Consider the following 13543-nt stretch of genomic DNA (forward strand, 5'->3'; position numbering starts at 1 on the left):
ATTAATCTGAATTTAGGCTGGTGAAAAAGTTGCCTGTACGATGGAAATGTCTGCACCAATATAACACTGGCTGAAGAATCCCAACCATCACAAACACAGAGGCCTCAAACACATCTGCAGTAAGATGCTCCCCCACTCCCATTTCGGCAAAAAATAGCAGCAACTGGGCTTTTACTGTCATTAACAGTCAAGTTTATGTGTGTGCTTGACTTTGAAACTTTACACACACACACCAATTTTTGCTCAAAGACCTTCCTCAAAAGTGAACGAGTACCTGCAAAGCCATAAAAGTAGCTCAACAAACAGCAGAGAATTCAGCAGAGATCACCAGGCAAGGGAGGGATTTTGGCTGACGAAGTAACTTTAGCAGTGTTTGGTTTAGAGAATGTTTACTTTGGGAGATACACAAAAAATCAGCGTCAAAGTTCAGATTTAAACCCTGCTGTTCCCCTTACTTGGGCTTTTCAACACATCCTTCCCCTACAGTGGCTCGAAGGTAAGCTCCATTTACCTCTTCTGTTATTTGGGGCAGCTCTGACCAAAGACATTTTCATTGCAGAGAGGGGGAATGTTTTGCCCGTGTAAGTGCAGCTGAGCAATAACTGAGCTCTGGGGCAGATGAGAATGTAAAGCTGGGAATACACACAGCAAATTGTGCTGTGCCAAAAGCAGAAAATGTTTATCAATGGTTACTGGACAGAGGATCTATCTCAGCCCTAAGGGCCTGACTTCTGGGGGCGGGGAAAGAGTAATGGATTTATGAAGAAACAATAAGAAAAAGACTGACTTGCGATGCTCAGTCACAGTCTAAAACAATTTTAAAAGCATCTTCTATGGATCCTTCTTTTTTGCAAAACAATCACCTTAAATGGTTTTAGGATTTCAGGCTAATTAGTTGGGGGGAGAGTTTCAAAAAATCAAACTGTCAGCTCAGTTATGTCAGTCCTGCTACAACATGTTTGAAAATATTTTCCTTCAAGCACTGGTTTTATTCACTGATGTGCAGCTGAGTGATCAGATACAGGTACGTACACCTATATATTTTACTTCTACAGAAGAGCTCTTTGGACTATTTGCTAATTTAAAAAGTATTTTAATCAACACCTTAGTAAGATTTTTGTTTTAACTGTGTTCAGTGTTTTGTCCTGTATTATCTTGTAAGTAATTGTCTTTTTATGCAAAAAAGTACTACCAATAGAATTAGACTTACAACAGAATTACACTTTTTTGCATCTTTTTAAGATCACTGTAATTACTGCACCCAATAGTATGGTGAAAAGTGTCTTACATCCACTTCTTGGTACAGTGTTTTACAGCTGAGTAAGACTGATAGATTCTCTTCAAACAATATATGCCTAAGATAAATCCTGATTTTAAAAGCAATTTAAAAATTGCCTTTAAATTAAACGGTCCAATACTCAGTAGACAAAGAGACTGATTAACTTTTTCCCTTAGGAAAATGCAGGTTCTACTTAAAAGTATTCTCAAACAAAAAAGGGAGGGTTAGAAATCTAGAACAGGGATAACACTAAGCCAGGAGATACAAAGTTCTGAACAGGAGCTCACAGAGACTTCATATTATGAAGAAAACAGAGAGCACTACAAGTTCTGCAGTGCTACACAAAACCAAAGTGAAACAAAACATAACTAAACAAACAGTGGAATGGAGCCAATCTGTGAGGAAAGCAGCAGATGAGCACACAGAGCTGCAGGAAGGGTGCACACATTGAGTAACACACCCCAGTCAGACCCTGAGCAGGCCAGGACATACATTTATGCCCAACACCTCCCCCAGTGCAGTCCCACTGATGGTATTTAGTGCAAATACATGTCTTTCTACATCCCTAAACCTCCTTTGTTCTGTCAGATTTCAGCCTTGCTCTTCCAAAATACTCCCACAAAACTCCCAGTTTTGTTGTAGCTACAGGATATCTGTTTTTCACGTTTTTCAGTACATCTCAGCCTTTTGGAATGCTCCTGTGGGGAACTGGGACAGGAGTTCCTCCTCCTCCTCCCAAGCTCGAATCTTCAAACTTACCTTTACATCATATTTTCAGCACACACTCATAACACAGTTAGTGCACATTTTAACAGGTTTATAAATAAAGAGTCCCATATATTTTAAGTAATGAGTTTGTCACTGCTGAAATATGCCAGGAATGACAATTTGTAAGGGAGGAGGTCAACCAATTCTTTGGCAGGCTGGAGGCATTATGTAAGCAAAACCAATTACCAGCAAAACAGATTTATCCATCTAATTAAGATCTGTTCCAATTAAAAAAATAGATGTTGAATAAGGTAACTACAGCTCTTCTGCTGTGACAGAATTCAGCATGGACTGAAAGTTAGGGAATAGATAACTGAAGTTACTAAAATTCAACTACCCTCTGTTCTCTCAACTGTGTTGTCTTCCAGGTTTTCATCTGCCAGAATGAAGTTCCTACTTCAATTGCTTGCATTTACTCTCATCATAACCTCCACATTTGGTGGGATCAAGGACTTTGTTGAGCATTTTGAAAGCCTTAAAGGTGCACAGCCACATGAAAATGGGACTTATGATATGCCAAACCTACCACTGGAGTTCCACAGAGAGAACACCATCACCAATGACTTGATTCCTGAGGAGGAGGAGGAAGAGGACTATGTAGACCTCGACAAGATACTGAGTGAAGATGACTACAGTGATGTTATTGATGCTGGTCCATACATGGTTTCTGAAGTTCAGCAAGGAAATATTCTGGAATTATTCCAAGGCAAAACCAGAATCCAGCGCCTCAATATCCTCAATGCAAACTTTGGCTTCAACCTTTACCGCAGCGTGGCAGACAAGGCCAACGCTTCAGACAATATAATCATGGCTCCTGTGGGTATTTCCACTGCCATGGCTATGATCTCCCTGGGTCTGAAGGCTCAAACCCAGCAGGAGGTGTTATCTGTTCTTGGCTTTCAAGAGTTCATCAATGCCAGCACCAAATACGAGCTCATGACTGTCCACAATCTCTTCCGCAAACTCACCCACCGGCTCTTCAGACGCAATTTTGGTTACACACTGAGGTCTGTCAATGATATTTACATTCAGAAGGACTTCTCTATTCTGAATGACTTCAGAAACAATATGAAAACATACTACTTTGCTGATGCCCAACCAGCTGATTTCTCAGACCCCAGCTTCATCACCAAAACCAACGAACGCATCTTGAAGCTGACCAAAGGATTAATAAAGGAAGCTCTTGTGAGTGTGAGCCCTGCAACACTGATGATGATTCTTAATTGTATTTACTTTAAAGGTAAGAATCCATTATTTCAATCTTAGTGATTTTCTCAGTATTCACTGCATATTCATTAGAAATCCCAGAGTTCAGTCTAGCCTACACCATCAAAAACCTACTGACTCCCTCATTAAGAAGAATCTCTATTATTAGCCCATTTTTGCATGTTTCTGTAGCACACTGCTACTCTAGTCATGCTCTGAAGTTAGTGGGTATTGCATACACAGAGCAAATGCTCATTACATACAAAACCTTAGAAATTCAGCGAGACTAAAAAACAACATATGGATTCAAAATAGCCCCAGAAAGGATCAGCTTTGTAGGAGTCTCAGATGGGAAGGTATTAATGCATGTGCAAGGTACTAGTGACATTCAGTCCTGGCTTCATTGAAATGGTAGAGGTCGATTTCAGTTAAAGCACTTAACGTTTCTGAGGTTTTCAGGATTAACAGGAATGGCTACAAAGAATTTCAGCTTGAAGTATGTGTTTTATTTTTTTTATATATGATCAGAGAATGATCCTTGCCAAGAAGGGAGTGAAGAGAATAATTAAAACAGTATTCTTCTACAACTAAAAACAAACACATTCACTACTTGGAATATTTCAATTAATTCAGCAAGAAGTGTCTGCTGATATGGGTCCTACATGTATCGCTATAAGCTGAGCAGTTAAAGAGGCTGGAGTAAAGACTGTACAATATATTCTTACTATAAATTCTTATTTTCAATTTCTTTACATTTAAAGTAAGAGCCTGTGGTGAGATTTGCAACATTAGTTATCTCTCTCAGGTTGAAAGTTGGTTAATTTTTCAACAAACCTTTAAAATTACATTAAATGAGCAAGAGTTGGGAGGTGCCAATGAAAGAGCAACTGAGGATAAAAAGGAAATCTGTTACTGACTGTTTAGGGTGAAAAGGAGTTGACTTAAAACACAGGTAAAGAAAGACAGAGTAGTCCGAAAGGATAACAACATTTGCAAGCACCACACTCTTTTCCATAAGTTATAAAGGAGTATATTTTTCCCCAAGTATGTTCCTGCTTCCAGGAGGCAAATGCTCAAGGGCTGTCTTACACCTGCCATCTCAGCAGGTTATAGGAGCAGCAAGTTTATGAAATGTACCTTTTCCCACTCACTTGCAAGGCACCACTTCCTTGACTAATGCCACTTATCTCCTTAAGAGATCTGAAGCAATCATTAGCATAAGATCCAAATAATCTCCTGTTCTCAGGTACCATCTAAAAGGCACTTACTTGTATCCTTAACTGCACCTCTGATGATCATACCAGACTAAAGACATGGCTTCACTGTCCATTACACCATCCTAAGAAAAGGATTATGCAAAGTGAACCAGACACATTTTTTCCCCATAATTTGGTCAAATTTGAAATACCTTTTTGTCTCACACTGAAATTATTAAACACTTGTGCTACCTCAAAGTAACAAAAAATAAATGGCTGTAGCACTGGAACTCTTGAGTCATCAAGATCAAGAAGACTTTTGGCTTTTTCTTCTGCCCATGGACTCCTGTTAATTCAAATTGCCTCGGTGCCATCTGCTGAAGGCTGTCATTTCTACCCCTCAAAACAAAAAGATCAATTCTCTATTGCTGCCTCCCGTTCTTTTGTCTCACAGTCTCTTGGGAATTCCATTTTGAGGGGAACTGAAGCAAGTTCTGCTCTGGGGTTTCCTGGTTTCCCCACTGTTTCTTCTAGTCATGCCAATTTTGCCCACATCTTTCCATTTACAGCACTTACACTGTTGGTACCATTGCAGACAAGCTCTGTTAAGCCCTCAGAGCCGAGAAACCTATGAGTGTTCTCAGACAGAGACAGATGCTCAGTACAGGTGATACTGAGTAAAGGGATACTTGCCAAACCCAGCGAGGTCTCGAGCTCTTTTTATACTAAATACCATCAAGAAACTATTGGAAACTATTCACACTGGTAAGGAGCACATTTTATGTTGCACAGGTGTCCAGTCTCCCTCCAACCATTTATGAGCGTCCTATGAAGTAGGAGCTGGTTATTTCAGCCACAGCATTTTTAGTAACTGACAAATTTTGGCAGGTCCAAAATTTTCTGCTTTTTTCTGAGATTTTAGTCATGAATGCAAGAGAGGAAACAATTGGGGAGGAAACACTTGCCACCACAGATGGATCCAAAACACATCATGGTGGAAGATTCAAAACAGGAAGTCACAGAAGTCATAAAGTGCCAACTGGTCTCAGCTGACCAAATGCCTCCTGCTGGGGATCAGTATTTTACACATCTGCAAAACTGAATCCAAGAAAAATGTTCCCCAGCTCCTCTCTTTTCCTAGGAGGAACTGGTTATGTCTCCCACCCCTCAGGTGCTGACAGTGCTGCTGCAGCTCCCCTGGCCCACAGCAGCTCCACATCATCAGCCAGCAGAGCCCTGTGCCTGAGAAGTGAGAAAATTTGTTTGGAAATGGCATAATACATTTCATACCCCATTCCCTTCAGAATATCAACCACAGTCTCCTCACTTCTCAAACTGGTCCCCATCAGCCCGACATATGAAGAAACCATTAGAATGAAATTGAACTTAAGGGGGATTTTTGTTTGGTTTTTTTTTTACTTCACAGTCAATTTGGCAAAGTCAGATTAAGGGGCTCAGAATGACTTGCACTGATTACGGTTAAATTTGTGGGCTCTCCACACAGTCACAGCCACATTCTCCCCATACTTGCTTGCCTATGGTGACTTAAAACCCAGAGTTTTAACAGGAAATACCAGTAACTCTATTTCCCCTATAATCTTCTAGCTTTGTTTGCCCATTAGGAACAAAATAATGTTTATTCCAGAGCCATGGTTCTAAAAAGAGGACAACAGAACACTGCTTTTAAAAAAGGACCTTCTTTCAAACAGTCAGTAAATATCTGGGGTATCCAAAGTACCTTTACATAAAAAGACTCAAATCGATGGCAAAGCTTTCTGGGCTGCAAAATGTGTTGAACTGCATTATTTGGGCATACACCTGTCAGACTGCAGCACATCTTCAGGAATGTGTTATCACATCAAACTGGGCCACAGAATTAAGAACTCAACAGGTTCTGTTAAGAGAGAAAATGAATTGGCTTGAATGGAATAATTTAAGGTAATGCCTTCAGCATATCATCTTTTAAAACATTATGCAAAACTCAAGCAGCCATTGCTTAGCTTGGTACACCAGTAACATGCTCGAAACAAGTGCCTTCAGTACTGGATTCAAGCACTGGATCTCAGCAAATACACCTGGGTCACTTGTTCTGCAAGGGGCAAACCCTGGCAAGTATTTTGCATCTGTTAAGTGTTGTAATTTCTGGCTTCCTCGTAGAGAAAAATAATACACACCAACCTCCTTCAGCTCTCCAGTTGGTGTTTACCCGCTCTTTTAATTCAGAACACTCAATCAGACAAACGTTAACTTAGAAAGCCAGGAGTTTTGAAGTCACTTTAAAACTGCAAGTCACTTTAAAACTAATTCAGGTTTAACTAAACCCATCAATCTCCTACAGCAATTTCCAATTCATGTGACTTAAAGCTTAATGTAAACTATTATTCTGGGAATATTTTATCAAACAAGGATCTTGGGGTTTTATTTGTGTTCCGCATTGTCTTAACAGGAACTTGGGAGAATAAGTTTCCAGTGGAAATGACTATGAAGAGGAGCTTCCGCCTGAACGAGAAGCAGACAATAAAGGTGCCCATGATGCAGACTAAAGGGAACTTCCTGGCTGCTGCAGACCCCGAGCTGGACTGTGGGGTGATCCAGCTCCCGTTCGTGGGGAACATCAGCATGCTCATCGTGCTGCCACACAAACTGTCTGGCATGAAAGCCCTGGAAAAGCAGATAACCCCCCAAGTGGTAGAGAAATGGCAGAAGAGCATGACAAACAGGTACCTGCTGAAAAGCACAGCTTGTTAAAGTCTTAATGTGTTTTCTTGATGAGACTGACAAGGGTAAGTAAAGCGGATAGAAGATAATATATTTTGATTAAAAATATTAAACAACACCCCCCCCAAATGGAGTTATTGAATTAATCAGGACCAGTGAGCTCTCAAAATTTAAATTCCGTCACAAAATCAAGGATTATGGAGGTGGAAAATTCTAATGAAGTTTCGAAATTCTTTCTGTTGAGTATTTAATGATGTAGGTTTAAAGAAAAAGCTTTTACTGACAAAGTTTACAATTAGGAGGAAAAACAGGAGTATGAAAATAACAGGTTACTGGTGCAGAATAATTTCGATCCCAGAGGAAGCAGCCTACATTCAGTTCACCACTGAGCATTCCAACAGAGCTGTGTGTAAAGGCACACATTCCATAATCAACAACGGACAACACAACTATGATAGGGGAAAAATCATCCAGCCTGCATTGTGCAAGATGACAGATTAGGTGTATCTGCCTTCAGACTTCATAAAAAGAGATGATTTGTCATCTTATTCAGGAATTCAACCTGTTTACATTGTACACAATAAGTGACAAATCTCCAGTTTAGCACTGCAGAAAATCTGACAGCCTGACATTCATTACAGGCACATCCACCCATGCACTGAACTGCTCAAAGCCAAGTATCTTACACACATTAATAATGCAAATCACCATAAGTGAAATATCAAATTGATAAACTGACAGTTTTGAGAGGGGAATTAATTTTTTTAAGCAGTTTAAGTCACGATGCTCAAGTTTTGAAAGCAAAAGTACAGTAAACAGTCCTGCATGTTTGTGTCCTGCTTGCTGAAGACAGCAAAAAACCCAAACCACGACAGATGTGTAAAGCAAAGGAGTCATGCAAATATGTATCTGACAATGATTTTTCCTTTCTGTGTTTATTTTTACTAGAACAAGAGAAGTGGTTCTGCCTAAATTTAAGCTGGAGAGGAGTTATGGCTTGATTGGTTACCTGAGATCCATGGGAATAGAAGAACTGTTCAATGGAAAAGGCGACTACTCTGGTATATCAGATGAGAAGATCACCATTGACAGGGTATTTACTGCTCTTCTCATTTCCTTTGTAATTAACTGTACCACCTGATAACATGGCAACATCATAATAATATTGCACAACAAGCTAAAATAGTATTTTTTATCATCTTTCCTGGAGGACACAGGAGGGATGTGAGTATCTCTGTACGTCCTTGTCTATCCATACAATGAGGAGCATGTTTAATCACATGTCAAAGGCAGCAAGATTGTTGTGGTCAGTCAGGAACGGGCTTATCCATAAAACAAAACCGCCAGGATTGCTGCTGTGTAGGTGTTACCAGCAAGATGGGGGACATGGATGGGGGGAAGGCTGTGAACACATCCTTTGAGTGTACTCAGGAGAGCCTCAACTTCTCTTTTGTCTGTTTGTTGAAACAGTTCAGTCACCAAGGCACAATCACAGTGAACGAGGAGGGCACAGAGGCTGCAGCTGTCACCACCGTGGGGTTCATGCCTCTCTCTACCCAGATCCGTTTTGTTGTCGACCGCCCCTTCCTGTTCCTCATCTACGAACATCGGACCAGTTGCCTTCTGTTCATGGGCAGAGTTGCCAACCCAGCCCAATCTTAAAGCAGAGAAGGCCTCCAACACCCTCTTATCCACGGGCTGGATAATCCCACCGCAATATACCGGTATCATAAAGGAAAATTTATTGTCGTATTAGCTCATACAAAAGCCACTGGTATCAAAAGAAAATATATATATTCTCTGCAGGTAGTTTCACATGAATGGACTCAGAGCAGTAGGTAATTTGACTGCAGTTTGAAGTGGTTAGTGCCATGTATTGATACAAGTGTATTAATAGGAAAAAAAAAAATCACAAAGTAACTTACACTTTGTGTTCTACATCAGTGTATAAAATGTAATCAATAAAATATTTAGACTATCTGGATTCTTGAAATTTAGCTCTAAATTTGTGCCAGGATGCCTGTTTATAATAAACAGGACTAAGGAAATCCTGAATACCTGACCAGTCCTAGAAACAAAAGTCTCTCCTGGGCATTTTACACAATCTAACTTGAAAAAGGATGTCTCTCCTCTTTCTTTTGCTTGCATCATTTAACATTCAGTGAATACCCACAATGCATATCAACATTCAGGCTGACACACAGTGAACCTTAAGGACCAGGGTACCAAATAAGGGGAGACAGAAATGTCTTGGAGGAAGGAAATACTAATGGATCCACTACTTTTCCCCAACTTGCATCGTTTCAATACATTCTCTGATCTCTGCTGGCACAAGTGGTATTGGAATCAGGCCAACCAGGTAAGTGATACAAATATCCTCAGAATACCCTGTACAGGAAAAGCAGTCAGCAAAATGCTCTTCTCACTGGCTCAGAATCACCTAACCCTCTCTGCAAAAAAGAACCATTTAGAGCACTCACATTCCTGAAGAATTCAGATGCACTCTGCATTCTGGATTCAATGGGCAAAACCTTTCCAGTCACTGCAAACTTTCTGGATCAGTCTGGTAACAACACGAACACTGCACAAACCCTGTTTCACAGCTGAAAATGAGAAGATTTCCCTACACTCTGCAGACCATCACCTACCTGGTAGAGGGATGGAGCTGCCCTGAACATTCAGGCTGTTAAAGCCAATGAACAGACTCACCTCTGCACACCTTCCTTTACATCGTATTTTTTAAAAAATGTGCCTCACAGTCCAGTGAGACTATTTTTATCATTATTTGCAGATACAATACTTGATACATCCTATCAATCTAAACACATTATAAATTTGCCTTATGTTAGCAAAAATACGCAAATTAACCTATAAACCTAAACCAGTTATTTTAATCCTCTCGAAAAGGTGTTTTCCAGTTTTAAGTTTAACTTACTGATTTAATTTTGCTTTTATACACTGCCATTTGTAATTTTGCATCTACTACAATCAGTTGCTCCATACAGGAAGCTTTTTAGCATGTCAGCCAGTAAAATACTGGTATTAAATAACGAAGAGCTGATACTGAATAGGAAGTTCAAATGTTTCCCTTCCTTCCTTCCTGTCTTTTAAGTCAACCACGTGGGGGATAATTTTCAGTATTGAAGGTGCACCACAGAAATCATGAACATTCATAGGCACATTTTACTGTTTTATCTGTATTCAAAAAGAAAAGCATATAAAAAAAAAGCACATTCAAAAGATTAAATATGCACACTTTAGACTGAATTAGTTTATCAATGATTGAATGAGCTGGAGCATCTGAAATACAAGTATTTTGGGGACCTAAGTAACAGGAATTATTCAAGGCAAAGAGGTCAAGCAGAAAGGCAAATCAGCTACTGCTCAGAACTCATGATCTTCATACATTGTGCAAGGAAGTCAAATATTTGCTTCAACAACCATAATGTAACCATTAACTCTTGCTTCAGATTCTGGCACTATCTGACTCCATTTAAAGGTCACATTGGTTAAGAAAAATGCAGTTATCACCAGCTATTCAGAACAAATATATCATCAATAAAAATCTGAAACAGAAAAGTACCACCATAACTGTTACATTAAGTCTCTAAGGAGCACTAATGTTTTCTCAGTATGTGAGGAATGGTCCTGTTTTCACTCAACTCTGCATCACCTACAGCTGAAAAATGCTACCCACCAGAACATGTCTCTGGACACAGGGCCAGCTCACACAGAACTGAGCAGTACTGAACAACAGTGATCCAAGACATTTACAACCATGTTCCTGTAAAGCCAGGAACTCCTGATCACTGCTGAACCTGGGAGGAGCTTCTGTTGGAAACAAGTGAGAAGAGACAGGGGAAGGAAAGGAACACTCCTTTGATCTTAACCAGTGCTGATTTTGGGCCCTTCTCTCTGACAAGATTCAGTGAAGAGGTTTGTGAGGGCAGGGTATGAAATGAATTATTTTTAATCTGCTTGTTAATGGACGTGCAGCGTGAGCAAGCTACAAGCAGGCATTCCTACTGCAAACATGGAATACATTTTTCCCTTTAGTCCCACCAGCTGTGCAGGGAAAGTTCCACAGAATAATTCAGTTTCAGAAGGGGAAAAAATAGCATGATGCCATTTGTCCTTCAGTAAGTTCAAGTTTGTCTGTGGATCTTTTAGACATGATTTTTTTTTGGTAAAAGCTACAGCAGTGAGGCAAACAGTCCTACTGACCTGGAAACACACCTTGCATGTATCAAATTTTCTGTTGGAGATCTAGCATAGTTGCACACTAATTTTTTTCCTCAATAAGTAGTTACACTTTGTTAAAAAAAAAAATGTTTTTTCCCCAGAAAAAGTTGCCAATCAGGACCAAACAGATATAGTTCTAAATAAATGACTCTGAAAGGGACATCAGTGCCCTTGCACATTTCCTAAAATACTTTCACAGTGTGACAGTCAAATCTCGTTTCAGAAGACACAGGACATTTTCTCCCTCCTTTATCATTGATTTTTTTTTCCCCTTTAAAAAAGCACAATTCACTGTGCTGCCAAAGTAAGATTTACTTTTAACTCTGTTTCTATTAACTTTTGTTTTTCATTTCTACTCAGACCACAGATATGTGCTGTTTATTAAACTGCAGGCCAAACACTATTTAGAGTAATATTCCCTGTGGTATTATTTAGCTCATGAATCTCTTGAATTCATAGCTTGAAACAATCTAACCCTGAATCACAAAAGATTAACTATTTTTAAGAGATTTGTCATTATTAAACAAATTATCTCCCCCCTTAGAGCAAGAAGTACTATTTTACAGTGCTACTGCACTTCTCTTGGATGCTGATTTCTGCACTAGCTGTCAGTCAAACCATGAGACCACGAAACAGGACCAATATTTGATAAATGTGAGAAAAATCATTCTGTTTGCAACAACCCAACCGTTGGCTACTCACCACAGCAATGACAGGAATAAGCACACCCAGATTCCCTGCACTGCTGGAGGCCTGGAAAAGAAAAAGGAAATTATCAAAACATCCACAAAAGCGTTTCTACAATACTTGCTTTCAGAGGTATTTCAAGCATCAAACATCAAACATTTCCTTCTCCCTGTGCAAATGCAAACACACGTTGCCAATCCCAGCTCTGCCTCCTGCAAAGGGTTGTGCACGAGGCGGCCAAGAGAGACCCCACAAAGTCCACAGGACTGAGCACACCCTGCATCTTTTAACAAAGCTTTTCAGATGGGTCCTCGTGGACTGTTGAAGGGATTTTTTTACCCTGTAAGCACAGGGGTGTCAGTGTTTGGAAGTTCAGATATTGTGCTTTGAGCTAAAGGCAGAAATTTTCATTGATACCATGTCTACTCTGACATCCAGTAACTCCTACAAGAACGTTCACATTAAATGAGTGGCCACAAACAAGTGTCAAATGTTCACTAAAAGTTTCGTTTTACTATCAAAATGTAACCAAAAATAACAAGTCTGTAAAAAGACACCATTTTCAAAAATTTATTTAAGCAGGAGGAGCAGCCTTTTCCATTGAAATATAAGAAGCATAAGGGAGATATGTATTTCCTTTGACTTTTAAGGACTTTTTAAACTGCACACTACACAAGTTTTGGCTCTTGGCCAGTGTTTAAGAACTGCAAACAGTGCACACAGCACATCATCTCCCACCTCAGGCAAACAGGGATAGCACAGACATCACATCTCCTCTCTGAAATCTTTCCTGACCTCACATATCCCTCAACACTGGATTTAGGAGGGAGGGAATCCTCCAACTTCCTCCTTACAAGGAGAGACCAGGTGCAGGGACTGCTGGCCCCACAGGGAGGAGGAAAGGAAGAAATGCTAACAGGGCACAGCTTTGCATGAAGTGGAACAAACCAAAAGGAAACAATAAAAAAAAAAATAAAAGAAAGAAGAGAGGGAGAAGCAAAGCCAAATACTCTTCAGATGAAACAATAATGACACAACCCAACTAAAACACACTTCAGTTATCTTTCCTGGAGAGTCAAGATAAAGCAAAGCAAGAGATGAGTCCTAAAATATTTTTGAAGGGAATAAAATAACAGCATTCAAGACACTCTAAGGGGTAGGAACAACTAGAAAAAGTCACTATTAGCACTTCTGTTACAAAAAATGGAATGTCAGCCTCTTTATGATAATATATGGCACTGAGGATGAAGAAGATGCAATGACTTCTATCCCTGGGCATACTCAGGGGATATTAGTGTCAACTATCAGCAAAAGGAAAAAAAAAATGTTATTTTTCTTCCCCTCACAGAAGCCACTTTTGCATGGTTGAAAACAGAACAAATAAGTCACTGGAGCATTTTAACAATTATGGAGCAAACTTAAGTATGCTGAGAAGCAGAGACACAGG

The 13543-nt window shown here is 39.8% G+C and overlaps 2 protein-coding genes across 4 annotated transcripts in view; one reads left to right on the forward strand and one right to left on the reverse strand.

The window, feature by feature from the left end:
• The window catches only part of PI4KA (phosphatidylinositol 4-kinase alpha), a 58968-nt gene that overhangs the window by 26809 nt on the left and 18616 nt on the right, over nt 1-13543 (reverse strand). For both annotated transcript variants that reach the window (XM_017814219.1, XM_017814220.1), the window contains exon 19: nt 12112-12162. In XM_017814219.1, coding sequence (XP_017669708.1) covers nt 12112-12162 — 51 coding nt within the window. The remainder of the gene's footprint in view (nt 1-12111; nt 12163-13543) is intronic.
• SERPIND1 (serpin family D member 1) lies at nt 377-9160 on the forward strand. Of its 2 annotated transcripts, XM_017814222.1 has the most exons (6): nt 432-496; nt 981-1024; nt 2416-3287; nt 6896-7169; nt 8116-8260; nt 8638-9160. In XM_017814222.1, the coding sequence occupies exons 3-6, from the start codon at nt 2432-2434 to the stop codon at nt 8827-8829; spliced, it is 1467 nt and encodes a 488-aa protein (XP_017669711.1). In that variant the 5' UTR covers nt 432-496; nt 981-1024; nt 2416-2431; the 3' UTR covers nt 8830-9160. The 2 variants fall into 2 exon arrangements, with proteins under 2 accessions (XP_017669710.1, XP_017669711.1); XM_017814221.1 differs by lacking the exon at nt 981-1024 and having other exon boundaries at nt 377-496.

Source organism: Lepidothrix coronata, unplaced genomic scaffold (assembly GCF_001604755.1).
Source record: "Lepidothrix coronata isolate B3197 unplaced genomic scaffold, Lepidothrix_coronata-1.0 Scaffold44, whole genome shotgun sequence".
In the NCBI taxonomy this organism is placed as follows: Eukaryota; Metazoa; Chordata; class Aves; order Passeriformes; family Pipridae; genus Lepidothrix; species Lepidothrix coronata.